The sequence below is a fragment of the Dermacentor andersoni genome, chromosome 9, assembly GCF_023375885.2.
Source record: "Dermacentor andersoni chromosome 9, qqDerAnde1_hic_scaffold, whole genome shotgun sequence".
NCBI lineage: Eukaryota > Metazoa > Arthropoda > Arachnida > Ixodida > Ixodidae > Dermacentor > Dermacentor andersoni.
In genome coordinates this window covers 5,075,697-5,096,282 of record NC_092822.1, presented here as the reverse complement: position 1 = coordinate 5,096,282, position 20,586 = coordinate 5,075,697, and the positions used below count along the sequence as shown (strand labels likewise).

General features: G+C 44.9%; 1 protein-coding gene across 14 annotated transcripts in view; it reads left to right on the top strand.

The window, feature by feature from the left end:
- LOC126527418 (uncharacterized) overlaps positions 1-20,586 on the top strand; it is a 476,501-nt gene that overhangs the window by 191,624 nt on the left and 264,291 nt on the right. For 12 of the 14 annotated variants that reach the window (XM_055068435.2, XM_055068434.2, XM_055068436.2 and 9 more), the window contains exon 9: positions 17,725-17,814. The exons of 1 other annotated variant lie outside the window; for it this stretch is intronic. In XM_055068435.2, coding sequence (XP_054924410.1) covers positions 17,725-17,814 — 90 coding nt within the window. The remainder of the gene's footprint in view (positions 1-17,724; positions 17,815-20,586) is intronic. One more of the 14 variants, XM_055068432.2, reaches the window with a different exon arrangement.

The window sequence follows — 20,586 nt, the reverse complement described above, 5'->3', positions numbered from 1 at the left end:
TAGAGCTTTCGCATAGCATAAAGCAGGACATCCAAGAATTTAGCACTGCATGATGCACACCGTGCATGCCCAGAACATAAATGATACTGGAGTTCTTGTGGGCATACATTATCTTCGAGATTTAGCATTCAGAGCTTATGTTTAAGGGAAGCCCTGCATGGGGGAACACGGCAAGGCTTCCCTTGGAACATATAAAACAAGGAACATGTAGAAAGTGGGTGCAATCTACTTCTCACATGATCGGGTCGTTGTCCTACAATGTGGCCCATTTGTTCATAACTGATGCTTGTACTTGCTTTAGATTTGTGTGATGTTTCAGCAGCAAAGTATTAGGGATGATTGGACATTGTTTCGGAGATTCATTCTTGATTTTTTTGGTCCTTTAAGATTAACAAGAGAGGCTGTACTAGTTGTACATGATCTTTTAAATTTGGCAATGCACATGGCAAGCCACACATGTCCTCATGTCGAGGCCATACACTACAAATGTTTGCTTGTACTTTTTATCTTGTGTATGTTGCTTCACAACCAAATTTTATGATGATCATCATCATCTTTTACAGAAATGCAATGTGCAGTAAACTCCCCATTAAGGCCAGGCTACATGAGGCAGACTTTCATGGCGAACTTTGCTCGGTAGAAATAGATGCAGCGACACAATGACAATTGCTCGCTGGCTTGGCTACACGGAGCATAAAAGAGGCATGCACCACTGTGCATTCACTGTCTCGTTGTTAAGGTTGCCAGACTCGATAAAAGTGTAAAAAAAAATTGTAAAAATTGTTTTCGTTCTGTTATCTGTTGTCAATGGCTAAGCAATTAAGAAGTAAAAGTTTCATAGATGTATTTACAAACGATTTCTACACATTCTATTGAGCTGTAAGCACTTCAGCCAGCTGGCGTTGCTCCGTCTGACTACGTTGTGCTGAGGCCCGAGCGTGATGCGTGTACAGTGTACTGTAGTGTGCATATAGCCTGTACAGTGCATGTGTGCACTGTGTGCCTCCTGTTCCCCGTGATAGCCCACAAGCAACTGTGCCGCGGCAGTCACGACATCTAGTACTGCAGCCAGAGAGGATAGCATTATTGAAATTTAGCATGAAATGGCGCTGTAAGCAGCTCTCAGTCTCGATGCCACGAACCATACCGTGTGCCGTCTGGGCCACACGGATGCAAACAACCTGGAAACTAAGCACATTTGACTTCTACCAATTATCTCTCGTCCCCCTTTTCCCTAAAGGTACTCAAGCAGTCGAGACACTCAGCAGCGCGACGGATGCTCCAATGGAGGCACTAGAACAAAAAAACAAAAACAGACGCTTGCAGTGGCTCACAAACACCCGCTGGAAGTTGGAGAAGATTGCTTGTCATGACGCCTGGCGAGTATGCAAGGCATGCTTGCCACTTTTGGCAGCGAACTTCGCTGGGCAAAGCTTTTCTGATCGAGCCAGGCCAGCGACAGGCATAAAATTTTTGGAAGCCAAGGATTGAGCATTCGTCGCCGGGCGAAGTTCATCGATTTGACACCAGTTTTCCACTCCATGTAGCCCAGCCTTAAGACGAACTCGATTAAGCCAACATCTAGGACATACCGAACAATGCGGGAACACTTGGTTGGTTTTCCATGGGCCTACTGTAAAAAAAATTGGACTGATAAGAACCCTTTTGCATTACTCTACGGTTAAGACAAACTTTCACAGTGACCTCCAACACTGGCGGTCACTCAATACTGAATACTGAATTTCCACGCAGTAGAAATTTCAGTATTGGCGGGCCATCAACGGTACTCCTTGGTGCAAAGCCAATCTGCTCTGTGGAGGGCGGGAGCAAGAGAAGTGAGAAAGGAAAATAAAAAAAATATTTCTCGTGTGTCTCAATGAGTCGAGCAGAAATAGCGATATTTTCATTATGATACATCATCATTGGTCATTGGCCATGTTTTCGGCATCTCCTCAAAATAAAAAAAATAGCAAAGTTTACTTGGATCTAGTAATACTCACCGGCTGTGCACAAACTGCAAGAAAACCCAAGTCAAACCACTGAGCCACAAAGGCTGCTATTTGCCATGCGAGTTACTACGTTCGCTCTTATTCATTGTTCATGGCCAGCTGATCTCATCGATAATGCAGGTGCAGTATCGTTCTGACCACTAACAAAGCGCGGAAGGTGTGAAAAGCAATAACATAAAAGGCATTGCTGAAAAATCTCAGCCACAGACTGTCTAAGCCAAAGGCAAGCATATGTGCACGTAGCAAGGCGTTAGCAAACTTGGGCCACTTTCTTTGACTGTCACTTTCAAAAATATTGTTACGGGGATGTTAGGAGTATATAAAGACTGTATTTACAATATATATGTACAGGATGAGTCAGTGTAGAGAAGATGGCTGACCACCAACAACACGCAGCAGCCAGCGTCTCGCAATCTTCCTCTGTCTTCTTTCATCCTTCCGTCACAACATGTTCACTTTCGCGATAGCGTCACCCATCCCAGTACTTTCACTCCCCTTCCCTCTTCCCCAGTGTAGAGTAGTAGACTACAGTGCATTAGCTCAGGTCGACCTCTGTCTTTCCTGTGGATAAATTCTATTCTATATATATTGACTTTCACAATATTTCGCGTGACTATCCCCAAAACGTGTCAACTAGCAGCATTGCTTCTGCACTTTAGAAGATAAAGTACTTGGCTCTGCAAAAAGAATGCCGTCATTCGTATACACCAATGCGTCTTACACTGGTCATGTGAAATTGAAGGTATCCCTGACAGTGATGATCCGAGAATACAGCGCATCTTCTTTTGATCACTTGTGGAACAAAGTCACTTATTTCCTGGTGAACCCAGTGTTTCAGATGAATATTTAGAAGGTCGGTGCCACTGTGGTCGATGCTGTATGGATAATATGGACAGAGTGTCGGATTAGGTTGATATTTTGTGTCCATTTAGTTTCCTTGTATCCTGTTGAACTTTTGTACCGTTAAACGCCTATATAATGAAGTGCTTGGGACCTTCGAAATCATTCGTCATGCAGGTCACTTCGTTGTAAAGGCCGCACACCGCACAACCCACAATAGAGCCGATACAAAAATATTCCTTCTTTGTACCGATTCGTTCTAGAGATGCTTGACTGTATCGAGATGGTGCCAAAGCTGTCTATATTGTTGTTCCTCATGGTCCCACTATTCTAAAGGACCTACCATATTTACTCGAAAATAGGTTAACACGAACGTTGGTCAACCCTATGTATTGAACTAGCTGAGAAAGAAAAAGTAAACCTGAATATAGGTCAACCCTTGCCTTTTTAGACAAACTAAAAATTTTGATTATGACGGATGTTTATTTACTGTAAGCTTGGCTACTAAATCTCGTTACTTGATGCCACAAGAGGCATCCTTGCCGAAACTGCTAGAGAAATCGTCCTTGTCAGATGCTTTGCAGGCATCCTAAGCACCCTAAACGACCTCATCCTCAGTGCTGTTGAGTGCGATGGATATTCAGAATTTCTTAAAGCCAGCCTCGATAATCTCCATACTGGCTTTATGGCAGGCGCGAATGAGGAACTCCGTTATCTTGGCACTTTTGATAGCTTTGCTCACAAATATAATTCGAGGTCGTCTGGCCACGAATATAGGTTGATAGGCCTTGGTGATAGACGGGCCTTGACGGGCCCAAGGTGATAGACCTGGGCCTTGAGCAATACCATTATTGATATTGCCGCTAGAGGAATGAAATTTGTAGGTAATATGTAATTTAATGTGCTTGATGCAAATATGTAATTAGTTTTTCTCTATATAACGAACAAAATATGTTATACAATTTTTTCTGTTCTCATGTTTCGGGATGACTGGCAGAAATTTTTTTGCAGTAGGAAATGTAAAAGTTATGTGAAAGTATTCCTGAATGTTCAAGGAGTGCAGTATGCATTGTCTCATGTTTCTACCTCTGTTCTATCCAAAGTTACAAAAGTTTTAAAGTTGTAACTTCACATGCGATATATATATATTTTTTTACCTTCCTCAAAATGTCAATATGTTTCATAGTGCAGAAATGTGGTATTATACACTTACTGCACTCCCTGAGAGCCTAGCTATCAGTTAAAGAAAAATGATTCAAATTGGATGATTAGGCAAGTAACTATGCCTCCCGGAAAATTGCTTATTACCAAAAAAAGTGTGTTGAGAAAAGTGGAAAAGACTAGCCACCATGTGAAAAAAGTATTTTATTATCCTGGATGCATGAAATTGCCATAGCCAATGGCTCAGAAGGCTCTAAGGGAATAATCTGGATAGGTATTTCCTCGCTGCCTCCGCTTTGCAGCTGCTTGAAAAGCTGCCGAGGACATTCGCTTTCTCTCCACACTAACAATGCGACAACAGTCCTTTTCAGGGGGGACACTGCTATTGATATAATATTCATTTTTTCATCAATATTAATGAAACTTTGGCACCTTGTTAGGATTCTTGTGATGATTTCAAATATGTAATTATTTTTCCAATAGGCCATTTACTACTCAAGATAAATGAGATTCATTGTTCATCATTTGCAGAAACAAGAGAATAATACCCGCGCTACAATAATTCATATTGCCACATGCCTAGTACTAGAAAACATAGGGAACACAATGGTAGGAATACCTTTTTGATATAACTAATATTAGTAACTCTATAGCAATTCAATATCCACTGTTCCAAGTGTGAGTTCCCTACTGTCTGATCTAAAGCAGAACTGAAATATTTTAAAGCATAAATTACAATATCTGTTCCTACCATTGTGTACTTTGCACACTCAGCTACAAATAAGCCGCAACAAAAACTATGGCTCTACCTGCCTTGAAGGCACAGATATCGCTGATACAAATCAGCACAAATCAGCAAGTAAAAAATCTGTGTTTTGAGAAAATGAGAAAAAAATAAATACATTCACGTTTAACCAAAAGTGCAGAAATAATTTTGCACTATTTTGCAGTGAAAGTGGCTAATAGCCACCAGGAATGTAGTCACTCTGACCACGGCCACCCAAATGTGCCAAAGACATAGTTTAGTGCCGTTCGCCGATTCTCGGTGGCTTGCATCGAGCGCGCGGCAAGGTCGCTGTTCACGCGGGTCGAGCTCCACGCCAACGCGATATCGCCGAAGCACGCGCACGTGATAACGATCTTTATGGCAATTCCATATTCTTGTTCTCTTTTGCCCACTGCGATGTTACCGCCGCACACCTTGCGCTTGAGAAACGATTAGTGCGTTCACGGAGTCCTACTTAAGATAGCATCGACTGGTGCGGCTGCAGTGCCGTCAGCGCAAGTGAGCAAATCCAACTTCCGCTTTGCCGCTGGTGTTGACGCAAAAGCTTGGAAGTTTTTTTGAGCATTCATCTCCCTCTGCAGCAAATCCGCACGCTGCAACATTGCAGTGTTACGCCGAACGCGGCCGCTGTCCGGAACACACTCACTCGTAGGCGAGCTGGCTAGGCCTACTTCGGCATCGTTCACGGCTTCGGCATCACTTGCGGTTGCGGGGGACAGTGCGGACGATTATCGATGTTCTCCAAAGGAATGGAACGCATTTGAAAGTTATAAGCTGATTGCTTCTTCTTTTTGCCGTAGTTGTGCCTCCTGACGAACTTTTCCGGTGGATCGGTCATCGTTGCGCATTCGTCACAAACCTACTAGACACGCCGTCGCGTCGCCTGTAGAATGGAGCAGACGACAGGAACCTCGCACAGCCAACCACAGCACACGTTTCTGATCACACGCGCTAGTCGACGAATGGGATCACGCGTTCGGACTATTTTCTTCGCGGATTTTAATGTCACCGGCGAGCCGACGGAGTCACTTCTGGCGGGAAATTGAAGAAGAAAGGCTCCTCGTTCCAACGAGACCAAGATGACTGCGATCGCGCTCGTAGGAAAAGAGCTACGCGCTGCGATAAAAAGGGTTGTTTTCGTGCGGAATTCAGCTCACAGTGATGTTATAAATTGATATTGCGGGCAAAATACTCTTCTGCGAGATGTGAAACTTGGTGAATTAAAGGAACAGTAGTTGTAGGTACTGAAAATGTTATTTTCAAAAAATTCATTTTTTTCGCGATTTTTTCGCCTCAGGAACTGTGTCCCCCCTTAACTTGGGTAACATTTAAAAAAAAAGTAAAAACAAGGAAAAATTGACTTTTAATTGAATACAGAAGAACCTTGTTGATGCGATCCTGTTAAGTATGATTTCACAGGGCCAACATATGTGACCAAAAAAGACCCAATAGTGTTAGGCTTATTTTTTACCTGTTCATACTGTCATACTGTTACAAAGCACTGCCAGAGACAAAGCTGAGGACCGTTTGATGCATATTTGTGGGAATAACCAAGAGCAGTTCAGGACCGCCAGGGTGCATGTTGCAACAGTATAAGATTCCATCCTGCTGCACAAACATAAGCAGAGAAGGGGAAGGTGTCTCGGAAGTCAGCCGGAGAATGACGTCTTGCAAGTAAGGGTCACGGAGTTTCTCATCCCCAATGTTCTCAAACGCAGTAAGTGACAGCACACAGGTATACTTGCAGCTGTCGGGAAGCTCCGGTGGGTCTACTGGATGGCACGACAAGCAGTCAGCATCTTCATGCAGTCGGCCACTCTTACGCACAACTGTGTGAGTACTCCTGGAGTCATAGAGCACACCAAACAAGAAGTCCAGTAGGTCTTTTTAGGAATGAAAGCCGGCACAAGGCATGATTGTCGGTAATATATGTGAGTGGCCGGCCATACAAGTATGGGTGAAATTTACGTACTGCACAAATGAGGGCAAGGTACTTGCGTTCAGTAATGGAGTAATTGCACTTCACTTGGGACACAGTATGTCTAGCGTACGCTATAACACGGTCGCAGCCTTGCTGTCGCTGAGCCAAACAGGGCAGATACCATGACCACTGACATTGGTTCGAACTTCCATTGGAGCGGTCACGTCAAAATAGGCGAGAACTGGTGGTGAAGTGGGAGCCGCATACTAGTAAGCTCAGCAAATGCATTACAGTAATGCATTACAGGCTTGGCACATATACAAAGACTGTTTAAACAATTACTGCTCAGCGATATCTTCCGCTAAAGATAAATACTACTCGCAAGACCTACCATCACTGCTCACTTCCAATCCCAAAAAATTTTGGAAAACCATATGTCCGACAAGAGATACTAACACCATAACTTTACATGGAACAGAAAACATACCTATTTCTAGCGCCGATCGCCCCACCGTATTCGACACGTTTTTTTCATCTGTTTTCACTCGGGAGGACTTTTCCAATGTTCGAACTTTTCCCAAACATGACGCCGCATACATGGAACCAATTGTGATCACTGTTGAAGGCGTTAAATTACTCATTAGTAACCTCAAGATATCCACTTCAGCCGGTATTGAGAACATTAATTCCAAGATATTAAAGAACACCGTCGCTGCCTCAAGCAAGATCTTATGCCATATTTTTCAACAATCTCTAGCATCTGGAAGGTTACCCACCGATTGGTTAATAGGAAAAATAATACCATTTCACAAATCTGGAGATGTTCACTCGCCTGACAACTATCGGATCTTTAACCTGCATATGTTGCAAAATGCTTGAGCGCATAGTCACTTCACACGTGTACAGCCACCTAGAAGCTCGCAATTTCTTTTTTTCTAATCAGCATGGTTTTAGGAAGGAATTTTTTGGTGACACACAATTATTTGAACTAACGACTGACTTGCACTTTAACATGGACAGCAGTCCTCAAACTGACTGTGTCTATCTTGACTTTTCTAAAGCTTTTGACCGCATGCCCCACTGCCGCCTAATTTCTAAATTATCTGCCCTACGACTTGACTCTTTAACATTATCCTGGATTCGTAACTTTCTTTCTTTTCGAGAACAGTTTACTGTTGTTAACAATTTCTCTTCCCTGCCTAATTCTGCTAGCTCTGGTGTGCCACAAGGCAGCGTCCTCGGCCCCTTACTCTTCTTAATCCACATTAACGACTTACCCACCCAGATTACTTCCTGCATGCGCCTTTTTGCCGATGACTGCATAATCTACCGTCCTATTCACACGACTGACGACCACTTGGCACTTCAAGCAGATCTTAACCTTATTGCTAACTGGTGTAACAAATGGCTACATGACACTAAACTTTACAAAGTGCGAGGTGATGTGCTTCAGCCGAAAATGTGTAAATTCTAAATTTTTGTATCACCTTAATAACACTATGCTCTCCCACACTTCATCATACAAGTACCTTGGTGTTCTTCTTACAGAGAGAGAGAGAGGGCTCTTTATTAGAAAAACAGAGAATTTTGCCGGCGCGTATATAACCGCTGGCATGCTACTCTGTATAGGGATGGGGAATGGGATTAAAAGATTCCAGAAGAGAGTGGGAGAAAAAGAGGATAAAAATAAATATGAAATGTCCGAGTGGACCCGATACTAATATTTACAGGTGACATGGCGGGTAAATTTAGGCTTTTGTATATGAAGGGTGCAATTTTTAAAGCTTTCCTATTAGACCAATTTCTGATAGGTATTTTAACAATAAATCCAAAACCCGTCGCTGTTTTGAAGGGCCGGGCATTGGACCTAAGATGCTTGGTAACGTTAATGGTTCGTGGCAAATCATGTCCATTTGTTGCTCAAAAAATTGTCTCTCGTCGCGGTATGCGGGGCATTCTAGTAATATGTGCTCAATTGTCTCTAAGTTGCGACAGTTATCACAGTATGGGTTAGTGGTAAGCCCTATGCGGTACAGATAATTGTTTGTGTATGCCACGTTCAGCGAAGACGATGGTACAACGTCTCTAAGTGTCGAGGAAGTGGTCGGGGAATTTTCGGTCTCATTTCTGGGTCAGTGTAACGCAGGAAGTCATCTTGGTGAAGCGGCAGATTCCAGATGTGGTCTTTTTCTTGATAGGCACATTTTTCTGCCATGTTTGAAGCGTCGGCTTTTGTAAAAAATTTTCTTTTGAACTTGCGGTATTGGAGTCCATTTCTGGCAGCTTCATCCGCTCTTTCATTTCCTGAAATGCCGGCATGGCCAGGTATCCACTGGAACATTATGCAATGCCCAGCAATCTTAGCCCTGTGGTGAAGATAAGCAATGTCAAATGCTGCAGGTTGATTATTGCAACGCTTGTGCCTGTTCCACATACTTTGTAGGGCTGCTTCTGAATCTGTGAAAATCACCCATGTCTTTGGTGGCTGCTGTCGAAGTACATACACAAGGGCCTCCTTAATGCCATATAGCTCCGCTGAAGTAGATGATGTCGCTCGCTCAAGACGAAACGAGAATCGTTGCCCTGTAGATGAATCGTTGCCCTGTAGTCCGCATGATGAACGATGTGGAGTTGTAGAGCCATCTGTGAAAATGTGCGTTGCGGCTGCGTATAGGTCGACCTATACGATGTGGGAGATATGGGGTTCTCCTCCGTACTCTTGGGACAAAGGAACGACAACACAGTAGTGCAAACAGTCACAAGGGCATTTATTGCAACTTTCATAGATCAATGCCTGCTAGCCAAGTTGCTATCCGCAAAACATGCCGATGGGCGCGCGACAAATCTAGAAGTCCGGCTCACCGAGCGACCGGATAGCGAGCGAATATGTTCGCCCCATGCTGGATCTCAACGCCTGGTCGTTCGCGTGTATGGTCACGCGAATGGTGGCACGTTCGAAGGCGGCCACGCGAGACAGTCCCGCAGAAGCATGGTCGCAGCGCGCGCGGAATGTCCACGCTGTTCGCCGACCCGCCGGGAAAGAGGCAGCGCCTTGTCTTCTGGCGCCCAAGTAACCTCGCCGCAGCGCAACACTAGCGCCATCTCTCGCACTGCGCTTTAACCACTCCGACCGCCGCGGGCGCCAGGCCACGCGACAGGCGAAGCCGCCCTGCAGGAGACGAGCTATGCGGGAAAACGATCTCAGGGGAGGCGTGAGAGTCACGCATCCCCACATCCCCCCAACCTTAAATCACTACATATTCCGGCGAAACATTTCACACAGTCTAACATCAACACGTGCTTCGCGAACAAGGTGGTACACATGCAACAGTGGCCGTGCCGGGGAAATGTCCACACGCTGTCCATAACATGCGAGCCGACTGTCTTTGGGTTACACCGCTGGCGTCCGCCGGTCACAGCAGCAGCTTTGCAGAATCGACGGCACGATTCCAGGCCAGGACTCCGGAAACGACGACGCAGAAGTCGGTACGAGCAAGCGTCGCTCGCGCCGACACGCCCTGCTGGCAAGAGCCGCCGCAGCTGTCGGTGACCGCCGGCTCTTTTGTCCGCCACCGAGGGTTGTGAGCTGGATGCAGGAGGCCGCCGAAGTCGCTGCGCCGAACTGGCCACAGCATCACCATCGCCCGGGGTGACTCCAATGACGCTGCGTAGACTCAACACACTCGGCAAACACTACAGTAGTGCAAGGGAGAGGAATTCTGCATGCGCTTCGCCCACGTGGTACGATGTTCAACTCGGCTAGCAAAAGATCGGGCAGCTACTCAGATGCTAAGTTCACGTGAACAAAGCTCGCTTCCTTGAGCCGAACGAGTAATTTCAATTCGTGCGAGGCTAAATAGAATGAGGGAAGCAAATTGCAACGCCTCAACGCCACGGTCCACCAGGTTGTGTCCCTCCACGTGCGACAGGCAGCTTCGTAAAGCCTTAGGCCTAAATCGTCGCTACCCTGACAACAACCGGCATCCAAAAACAACACCCAAAATGGGCGCAAAACAGGCAGCCGCGAGGAGACGTTAGCTCTGTGAGGTGGTCCTACTCGACTCGGTGCACACAGCATCCGAGTTGACGGCGCCCACCGTCCCAGACGGTGTCGGAGCGCCCGGTGCCAGGCCGCAATACCAGTCAGCCCGTCGTGGCACCCGTGGCCCGCGGCCACCCGGCTCCCAGAGCCGCGACTTCATCCGAGTCAAAGAGATAGAAGAAGCTATTTACATAAGAAATTCGGACCACCCACGAGGCTTCCGTACTCACTCGCTTCAGGCTTGCCACTGCTCCGCGGGCGCTCAAAATCCACGCTAGGCCTACGCTTCGGTTCAAAGAAAGGTCTCGAACGAAGCAAAACTGTTAAATCTATCGTCCGATGCCCCAAGAGCCCCACGTCGGGCGCCAGATGTGGGAGATATGGGGTTCTCCTCCGTACTCTTGGGACAAAGGAACGACAACACAGTAGTGCAAACAGTCACAAGGGCATTTATTGCACCTTTCATAGATCAATGCCTGCTAGCCGAGTTGCTATCCGCAAAACATGCCGATGGGCGCGCAACAAATCTAGAAGTCCGACTCACCGAGCGACCGGATAGCGAGCGAATATGAAAAGTTGGCGTCCTTGAAGATAGTCTTCAATCCATGCGTAAAGCCGTCCTCCAAGACCAAGGGTTTCCAAAGCGTCGAGTATTGCTTCATCAAAGACCGAATCATATGCTGCCTTAACCCTTTCGCTGTCGGACCTTTCTGGCCGTCACGCACCCCCAGTGTCGGCTTGGTTTCAGGGAACGAGCATAACAGGGAATGAACATAGCAATTTATTTTTGACTATGATTGGTATACAAATAACATAGTCAATGCAATATGCACATTTCAATGTTCTGCAGCTGTTATTAGTAAACATCATCATCATCATCAGCCTGACTATAACATCCGTTCAACATCCGAATCTGACGACGCGGAACTCATCTCTTCGTCGCGTCAGACTCTGTCCGAGTCCAAATCCGAGCTCGGCTCGTATTCTGAATTGTAAGAGCCACCGCTCCAATGAACAGACGGTCTCGCGCCGCTCAGCTATCCGAAAGTAACCGCGCGCAGGGAGGATGCGCTTTCCGTCGCCCGCGCAACGGAGATAAATGGGACGTTGCGTGATCAAGAAGAGGGAGATGGAAAAAGGCTAAAACAAAGTTCGAAGGGCTTTACGTTTACTGCTGCAAGTCGGAAGCGAGGGTGCGGCGAGAGAGCGAAAGCAGCAATCGAGTCACCCTTTTTGGAGAGGCAACGGCGACGCATGCGCCTGAACTTGACGCGTCGTAGCAGACGCACCAACAGAAGAAAAATAAAAACCTTCAAACCGGCGGAGATGGCAGAACAACCCTTGAACCCATAACCCCACGCGCGCGACGCATGATCCAGCAAACGCGGAGCCACCGCGCCACTCAGCAAAAAGAGAGGGGGGCGTGGCAGTCGCACCGTACTCTTCAATACATGTACTAACACAGGTCGGGGCGAAAATACGAACTTGTAGGAAGAGTCGACAGATGGCGTGGCCAAGTCCGGGAGCGCCAGCTTTGCGCTCAGGCGCGAAATTTTGAACGCGCGATAGAGAACGTACCGGTACGTCAGTGACACTGTGGGGGGGAAGCGCGATGACGTACCGGTACGTCGGTGACAGCGAAAGGGTTAATGTCTAAAAATAACACAGTAGGTATGTTTCCAGAGACCAATTCCTCTTCAGTTGAAGAGACCAAGGCAATGACATTATCAATTGCGGACCTATTTTGCTGGAAGCCAATCATTTCCTCCGGGTAAACTTTTGTAGTTCCCAGGAACCAATTTAGTTGTTCGTAGATCATTTTTTCTAATAGCTTCCCTACGCAGCTAAGCAGAGATATGGGTCTGAAGGAGGCGTAATTTGTTGGCTGCTTCCCTGGCTTCAATATAGGAATAACTTTCGCAAGCTTCCATTCCGTTGGAACCTCCCCAGTTATCCATGAGGCGTTGTAGTACTCCAGAAGGCATAGGCGAGATGTGTGGCGTAGATTTGCGAGCGCTTCATAACTTACACTGTCATGGCCAGGTGATGATCTCTTGTTTACGTCGCCGATTGCTGCCGTGAGCTCTTCGATGGTGAATGGTAGTTCTAAGTCAGGAAGGGTAGCTCGAGGTGGACTAGGCTGATGACTTGCAATTTGCCGGTAAGGTTGTGCCCCGTTGGAAAGGAGCCTGCAGTACTGCTCTGCCGCCTCTTTCAGGGACGCGCGCTCATGTAATGAGAGGGCGATAAAAGGATAAAGCTGTTGTGGCTCTTTGCGAATGCCTCTGACGACTCGCCAGATGTTGCTCAGCGGTTGTCGTATGTCCATTGTCCCACAAAAGTCCCTCCACCTTTCTCGGTCCAGTTTGGTGAGGTAACGTCGTATATGCCTTTGTGCCCGTCGACAATTTCTGAGGTCTTCGATATTTTTAGTACGTAGAGCCTTCCTTTCGGCACACCTTCGAATGGCACATAACCTTTCAAATTCCTCGTCGTTAGTTGGTACATTACAATGCTTAGTGGCAGAGCGGGTTTAAGGCAATAAGCTATTGTCGGTATTAATTCTGCATTCGTAGTCGAGGCTGTGATTCCTTTGTCTACGGCTGCTGTGTAAGCTTCCCAGTCTACCGACTTGTTTCACTTTTCTGGGCGATGTCCGAAAATGAAGGGCAGAGATCAGGATCGGGTCACAGGTCAAAATATCGATGTCGCTCAAGTACTTCCGTTGGCTACTGGCACAGCTAATAGCAGCTGCGATACTGACTTCTAGATGGCGCTAGCTATGCACCATATTTATCATTTTAAATTACAGCCTGGCGTGTTCTTTAAAATCCTTGAACCTAAGCTGACCCTAAAGTTTGGCATATGATTATTTGAAAAGAAAAGAAGACTATTGGCCTAGTTTCTAATAAATACGGTAAGTGGATAGCAGTCGCTGCCGACTACATGACCAGGTACTCGATCACGCGGGCTCTCCCAACCAGCTGTGTTGCCGATGTCGCCGGCTTCCTCCTCAAAGACTTCATACTTCACCACGGCGCTCCTCGGCAGCTCCTCGCAGACTGGGACCACTATTTCATATCAAAGGTTGTCCAAGACTTCTTGCACTCCTGCGCTACAAAACAAGTTGACAATGGCGTACCACCCTCAGACCACAGTTTCACAGAGTGTCTTAATAGAACTATCAAAGACATGCTTGCTATGTATGTTTCTGCCGACCATCATGCCTGGAACACCGTTCTGCTTTTCGTAACATTTGCCTATAATTCCTCCTGACATGATTCTGTGAATTTATCTCCGTACAGAAGAAAGCCCACGCTGCCATTTGACATGCTCCTTCCCACCATTCTTGCGATGTCGTCAGAATACGCCCACGACTCCATCTTCAGAGCTGTAAAGGCGCGCCAGGTTGCACGCCTGAGGCTTACCACTTTGTATGAAAGGCAATGACACTTCTATGATGCTTGCCACCGCGATGCCCACTTGAACCCTAGTGATATGGTCCTTTTTTGGGCACTGTCATGGCAAGTTGGCCTTTGCATAAATTTGATTTCACCTTACTCTTGGCTGTACCGTGTCTTGCACCAAGTGACCGACGTCACATATGAAGTCACGCCTCTCAATTACACCTTGTCTTGACATTCCACTGATGTCATCTATGTCACCTGCCTCAAGTGATATTGCTTAGACGACCTAGCAAGCACCAGGATGGCGCCTTCGCCACCGAGAGGCATGTTACCAAGCACTGCCAGAGATCGAGCTGAGGACAGTGCAGAAGATGATAACGCTCGCTGATGTTGCATAAACTGTCTTCCATCTTGTATGCCTTGTATGCCAGTGGACGCATTGTAAATACCCTGTAAGTATATCTTAAACCTCCCTTCTCCCTGCAAATATATATTCAAGTATAAAAAGTGCAAATACAGGGACACAGGACATGGGGGCAAGTGAGACATATATCTAAGTGTGCCTACAAAGCATTCCAACCGAATAACACAGCGTGCTCACAGTTTGGCTGGCATCTCGCGAAGCTGGTATAGTGCGTTGCTCAATGAATTGCAAAAGAGCAGATGGCAGGTGAGCTCTTGCAGGCTCTTGCTTGTCGGCTTGGTGACAGGAGAAGACGTGTCGTTTAGAGGGCCTCTCATTTTTCGGGCACTTGACCGGTACCCTCTGACAGCTGTTCGCTTCCCAAACATTGTTGTCCGACTCGGGCCAACAGGTCTTTCTTGCTCCCCTTCTCAGCACCGTTTGCCTCTGCTCCATTTTTCTTGGTGTTCAGGTCAGCTGTGCCACTTGTGGAAGGCAATTGCAAGGAACGGAGCGAAGTTTAGGAACTTCTGTATTGTACAGAGAACAAGAGAATGGGAAGCAAAAAAGAACTAGCTGCGAGGAGCAACAGACTTGAAGGCAAGCGATGTGAAGTGACGACTGCACGCACAAATACACTGGGACTGTTGGCAGATATGGAAACAAGTTTCAAAATAGTGATTGGAAGTTGGCCTGTTGATTCCAGATAGCTTTTTCTTCTTTTCCTTCGCCAGAGGGTCCCGTTGCAGTCATTGACTTTGGGACCCTCGTCTGCATACTATTTGTTGTTTACTCATTGTTTTTGGAATGATGAATAAACTGAAACTGAACTGAAAGCGTGTTCCACGCAGGCTGTCTTGTGCTTCCACAGTTTAGCATGTGCACACTACCACGTGAAAGGTTCTCTCCTACGAGTACAGTGGTGAAGGGGTCCATTTCTTGCCGTCGAGTCGGTGCTAACGCAACATGGGAGAATCCATGCCATCAAAGCCGTGTGGTTCTCTTACAAAAACACAGATGCCATCGCTGACATCATTGGTAACTCAGCGAGGCAGTTATTTATGCTGCTCTACCGAATGCACCTTTTCTTTTTTCCCTTTTGGTGCAGAGGTAAACCATGCATCTCTGCAATTAAGAAATGTGGCAGTATAACAACATTCAAGGACCCACTCATCTACGTAGCAAATGCAATAGGCAGCTTTCAGAGACGGTTACATATATAGAGGTTGGCACAGTGATGTGTCGCCGCTTGCCGCTTATGCTGTACGTGTCATGCCAAGTAAGGAGTAGTTGATTTCACATTGCTAAGGCCATAACTGAAATATATAAGCAGTTTCCTTCGTCCTAACAGCTTACTTTTTAGAAGCTCAGGTGTGCTGGTAGCTGGAGGACGAACTTGGCGGCTCTGCTAGGCCTAACATTCGCTGAGCAGGATGAACATTAGCTCAAACCTCATGTGCATGGCTTGAGAGAGCTGAAACTTGTGCAATTAAACTTCAAAGGCATGTTTCAAGTTATTTTTAGTGCGAATAATCAGATATACAAGTGCAGGTGCTGCGGATCGGCGCAACAGCCAAGCACGTGATGTTCGGTTGAACGATGGTCGGCATGCTAATTTTGTTGGTGCTGTCGACAAGAAAGCCTGTTGCACTACAACAACTCACGCCATCGGTTGCATTGTTGTCGGCTTGGTATGATAAAATAACCTTGGCTACACACTGTGCTGTATAGTGGGCCAATCGCTGGCATCAGTGTCTTGTCGGTCCCATATCAACCCAATGTTACCGCACTTTATATTAATGTCATATGGCCAATTTCACTTGTGATCAAGCCCGATCCAGATTAAAATTTTCAACAGCAGTTGGCTCCCTCTTGTAGCTTGCGTGAGGGAGCCAATTGTGACTAAGAAATTTGATGCTGTTCTGAATTCATCCCGATCGAAAGTGTGCTGTGGGACACCTGTATTAAACGAGTACAAGAAGTCAGTCATGCGATGCTACCACCAGAAAGTGAGGGCTGACGCTACCAGAAGGCATAAAAAAGACAATAACAACCTTTTAAAAAGGATGTTTATAAGCTAGAAATGGCTCAAAGGAGAGCAGTAAGATTCATCTGTGACGCCTTATCACAATCTGGATTCGCCTTCATCACTAATGGCTAGTACTGACATCCCACTTTTGGAACCATGCAGAGCTATCGCCAGGCTCCAGTTTATTTTCTTGCTCCACACTCAGCAGTATAATATCAATCCTATTACATACCTTTCTCCTATTTCCTCCCAACACACAGACATGGTCACACACATGACCTGACACCATACTTCATGTGTACTAACCTTTTCACACGTTAGTTTTTTTAAGGGACCCATCAGCGAGTGGAATGCACTGCCTTCAAATGTTTTTTCAGAGCGTGGCTTTCCTTACTTTGAAAAAGACATGTATAATTTCACGTAAACTTCATTGTTGATAACACCATACTTTTTTCTATATTTTGACAACTCGTGAACTAATGAGTGCTTGCTTTTGCTTTGAGCTCATAAAAGCGATTTTACAGGGTTGTGTAGTTTTTGTCTTCTACGTATTTTAATCATGTTTGTTGGTCGGTGCTTGTCTTTGAGTGGTAATGCTTGCTATATTCTGTTGTACAGCTTGTACAGTTACGATCACTATGTTAATTTTTTTACCTGTCTTTCAACTGCAGTATGTACTAAATACATAAATAAATAAAAGACTTCGTCAGCAACGTGATATTTCTGGAGCGTCACCCAAGTGTAAAGCAGGGGTGTTTCGATAAGTTTTCTAGCCATCAGTGAAAGGCAGCAACTACAAGGTTCACGGTGCAGTCCAGATGAAACCCTGGCCTTTTTGTGTTTTATAGCGCAGTTGCAGTCTTGCACTGCACCTATTTTTGGCACCGCATCGATACAGAGCTGCCAGTGGAATTGAAATGTGGGACACAGCATGAGTGTTTGCAGTGGAGTTTGTGTGCTTTTCTTTTTTTCTGGGGACACTCTCCTGAGGTTGGGCCGTGCATGCAACCCTTCTGAAATGTTTTACGACTATAATCGCACAGTGAAAAAAGGTTGGCTGAAGTCGTCGTCAGTGGTGGGGCTCTAGAGGTGCACCTGTTCCACAAGAGAGTGCTTCTCTTTCAGCAGGTTGTCGCACAGCAGCCACAGTATGCGAGCGTTATGGCCGTTTCGGCAGCGCCAGTCAGCCCCCACACGAGTCCAGCCCCCCACACGGTAAGTCAACCTACTGTATATTTTGATTGCAGTTTCCCCAATTCTATTCAATATTACCTTTGTGAATTCTATATTGTACAGTACTGGAAGCAAGCTAATGGGCCTGCAATTCTTTAGTTACTTATTGCCTCCCTTCATAGGGATTAATATAGCGTTCCAAGTCTCTATTACACTTTGAGTCATGAGGGCAAAAAAAGGGTTGCAAGCTTTACTACAACAGTATGCCCTCCATGTTTTCAGCAGATTGACTTGTTCCACATTGATTTTGTTTCCTGTTTGTTGGTACTTCTAACCACTGTTATATTGCTGCTCTGGGTACTACAGAGCTCTGTATAGAATTCCTCTGCTGCCTTTATTATGCCGTCAAAATCACCTATCTCTGACTACATAAACCTTGTTTTTTCCAGAGCCTCATATTTATTTGCAAGCACAAATGCGAGGCTCTGGAACAGGAGGATTGAGATATGGTATTATGTGTTTTTTTTTCAGAATTACTAGGGCTAGAGGACACCAATAAATATCATAATCACAAATAAAATTTAGTTTAGCTTGCTATTCATCCTTTTAAGTAATTGTAGAATTGAAGGTGGCCAGGGTTCCAGGCATGTGCACTTGTCCAGAGACCAATTTCGAGATGTCCCTCCTGATTCTGTCAGGTAAGTGTAGTGGTGTTCCATTGGTGTTTTCCAAGGAAGTCTACCCTCACCCATTGAATACAGCATTCAGAGAACACAGTTGTATTTTAGTACAAAAATAACATCCAACTGCTGTTGGCCCCAGGATTCTTACTATGTGCATGTCTTGAACAATAATGCATTCATTTTTGCTAGTAAGACATGTGCCATACTTAAAAACCTAATGAAAAAGATTGGCCTAATAAATAGTCGCTGATCATGATACATTTTGCTGTCATTTGTGACCAGGAATTTGTTGCCACAACAAAGTCGGCACTCTCTCCACTGCACTGTCATAAACATTTTGGCTCTTTATACCAAAACTGTGTAAGTATGTCCTAAGAACTTAATCTCTGTTGGAAGGCACCAGGTTTGATGTTTTGTGACATTTTTGTTTTTACACCAAATTTCAAGTTTACCAAACCTGTGGCCCCTTTCTTCATAAGATCAACTTGCATTTAGGCTGTTCTAAATAAGAAATGTTGTGGAGGGTGTGTTCAGATAAGGACAAACTGAGACAGGTCTGACTATTTTTAGCTTACAGAAAAATTTTATATATGAGCTGGGGAAAATGCCTCTGTAGAAAGGAATCAACCTTTGTTTGGCAACATTTAGCACAAATATCTTGAAAAAAATTCTTATTTCACTAAAGGTGGAAAAGAGCATTTTAACCCTTTCAGACGCTGTGTACACAATTGTGTGCAGCAAAATAGTGCATCAACAGCAAAAGCACTGATGAAATTAATGCTATTTAAAATGTGTCGCATACATCTTTAAACGCTTATGATTGGAATTGTCCTGCAATTTTGTATGACTGGGAGAATGTTTTAGCAAAATAAATGGGAAGGTAGATGGTTGGGTGTTTTCCCCCGCTGTCAGCATGTTGTATGCAGCGGATTCCTTCCTTTCATTGTTTTTCACAATGTCATGTACCAGGCATAGTTTTCAAGTGGCTGGATAAGGGCTGTTGAAGCTTTTCAAAACATGAAATAGATTATTTTGTCATATTTGATGTCCCTGTAGTGAATTCTTGCATGGAGTTCACATTCTGTAAACTTGACAGAACTCACTAAACAATTGAAAATTCTTATTCTTTTCTGCAGCTGTACACTTTCTGTGATACTGAAGAAGCAAGAATGTGGTAAAAGCAAGTTTTCAGCCAAAGGGATAAAGTGACGTTTGAAAGGATTAAGGACTTGCAGGTTTTATAAATTTGAAGGCCCATCACTCTAAAATTAATGCATTGTGCCTTGCCAAAAAAAAAAAATTTGTTTGTAGATCTACACAACTGGCACCATTGGTGAACAGAAAGTTAAATTTGTGTCACCCACAATATATTTTGAAAAATTGCTAAACTTCGATTTTCGTGCAACTGCTTCTGACCGACACCAAGGCTCTAGGTTTTTTTTTTGGCCATTTTAGCTAAGGTAACGAAGCTGAAAAATATTTCTGACAAACCTTCAAAAGGTTTCTCGTAAACTAAACGAAAATATGCAACTACACCACGTATTTATTTCGTTGTAAGATCCCAGAACTGCCAAAATTGCCAACATTTTGAGAATTGGAACATCTTAGAGACATTTTAAGTAATAATTATGGCCGATATTCATTAAAATTTTATAGAATGCCCATCCAGGACTGGTATATAAGTTTTGGAATATTGAGCCTATATTAAGGCCCATGTATGGTCATTGTTTATTACTGTTTACCGTTGTTTATTTGTTTACATCAGGAAGATGCGGGATGGCCCAAACAATAAGCGACAAAGTTGCTTGAAGGAAACCTGAGCTCCCTTTGTACATAACATACAGCAAACGCAAACGCTCAAATATGTCTGCATAACAAAATGCATACAGAACTAAGCATGCAAAAGAAGTAAAAAAAAAAAACATTCTTGCAACACTGATCCTACAGTATTCATCAATAGTTCAATACATATTCCGTATGAAATACACACAATATATATATATATATATATATATACGAGGTGTGACACAAAAGAAACGAGACTAAGTGTGTGGCTTGAAAGAAAGAGTGGAGTTGGCAACAACTGTTTTGCTGACGTGATCCCACACACCTCCTCTACTCATGCGTCCAG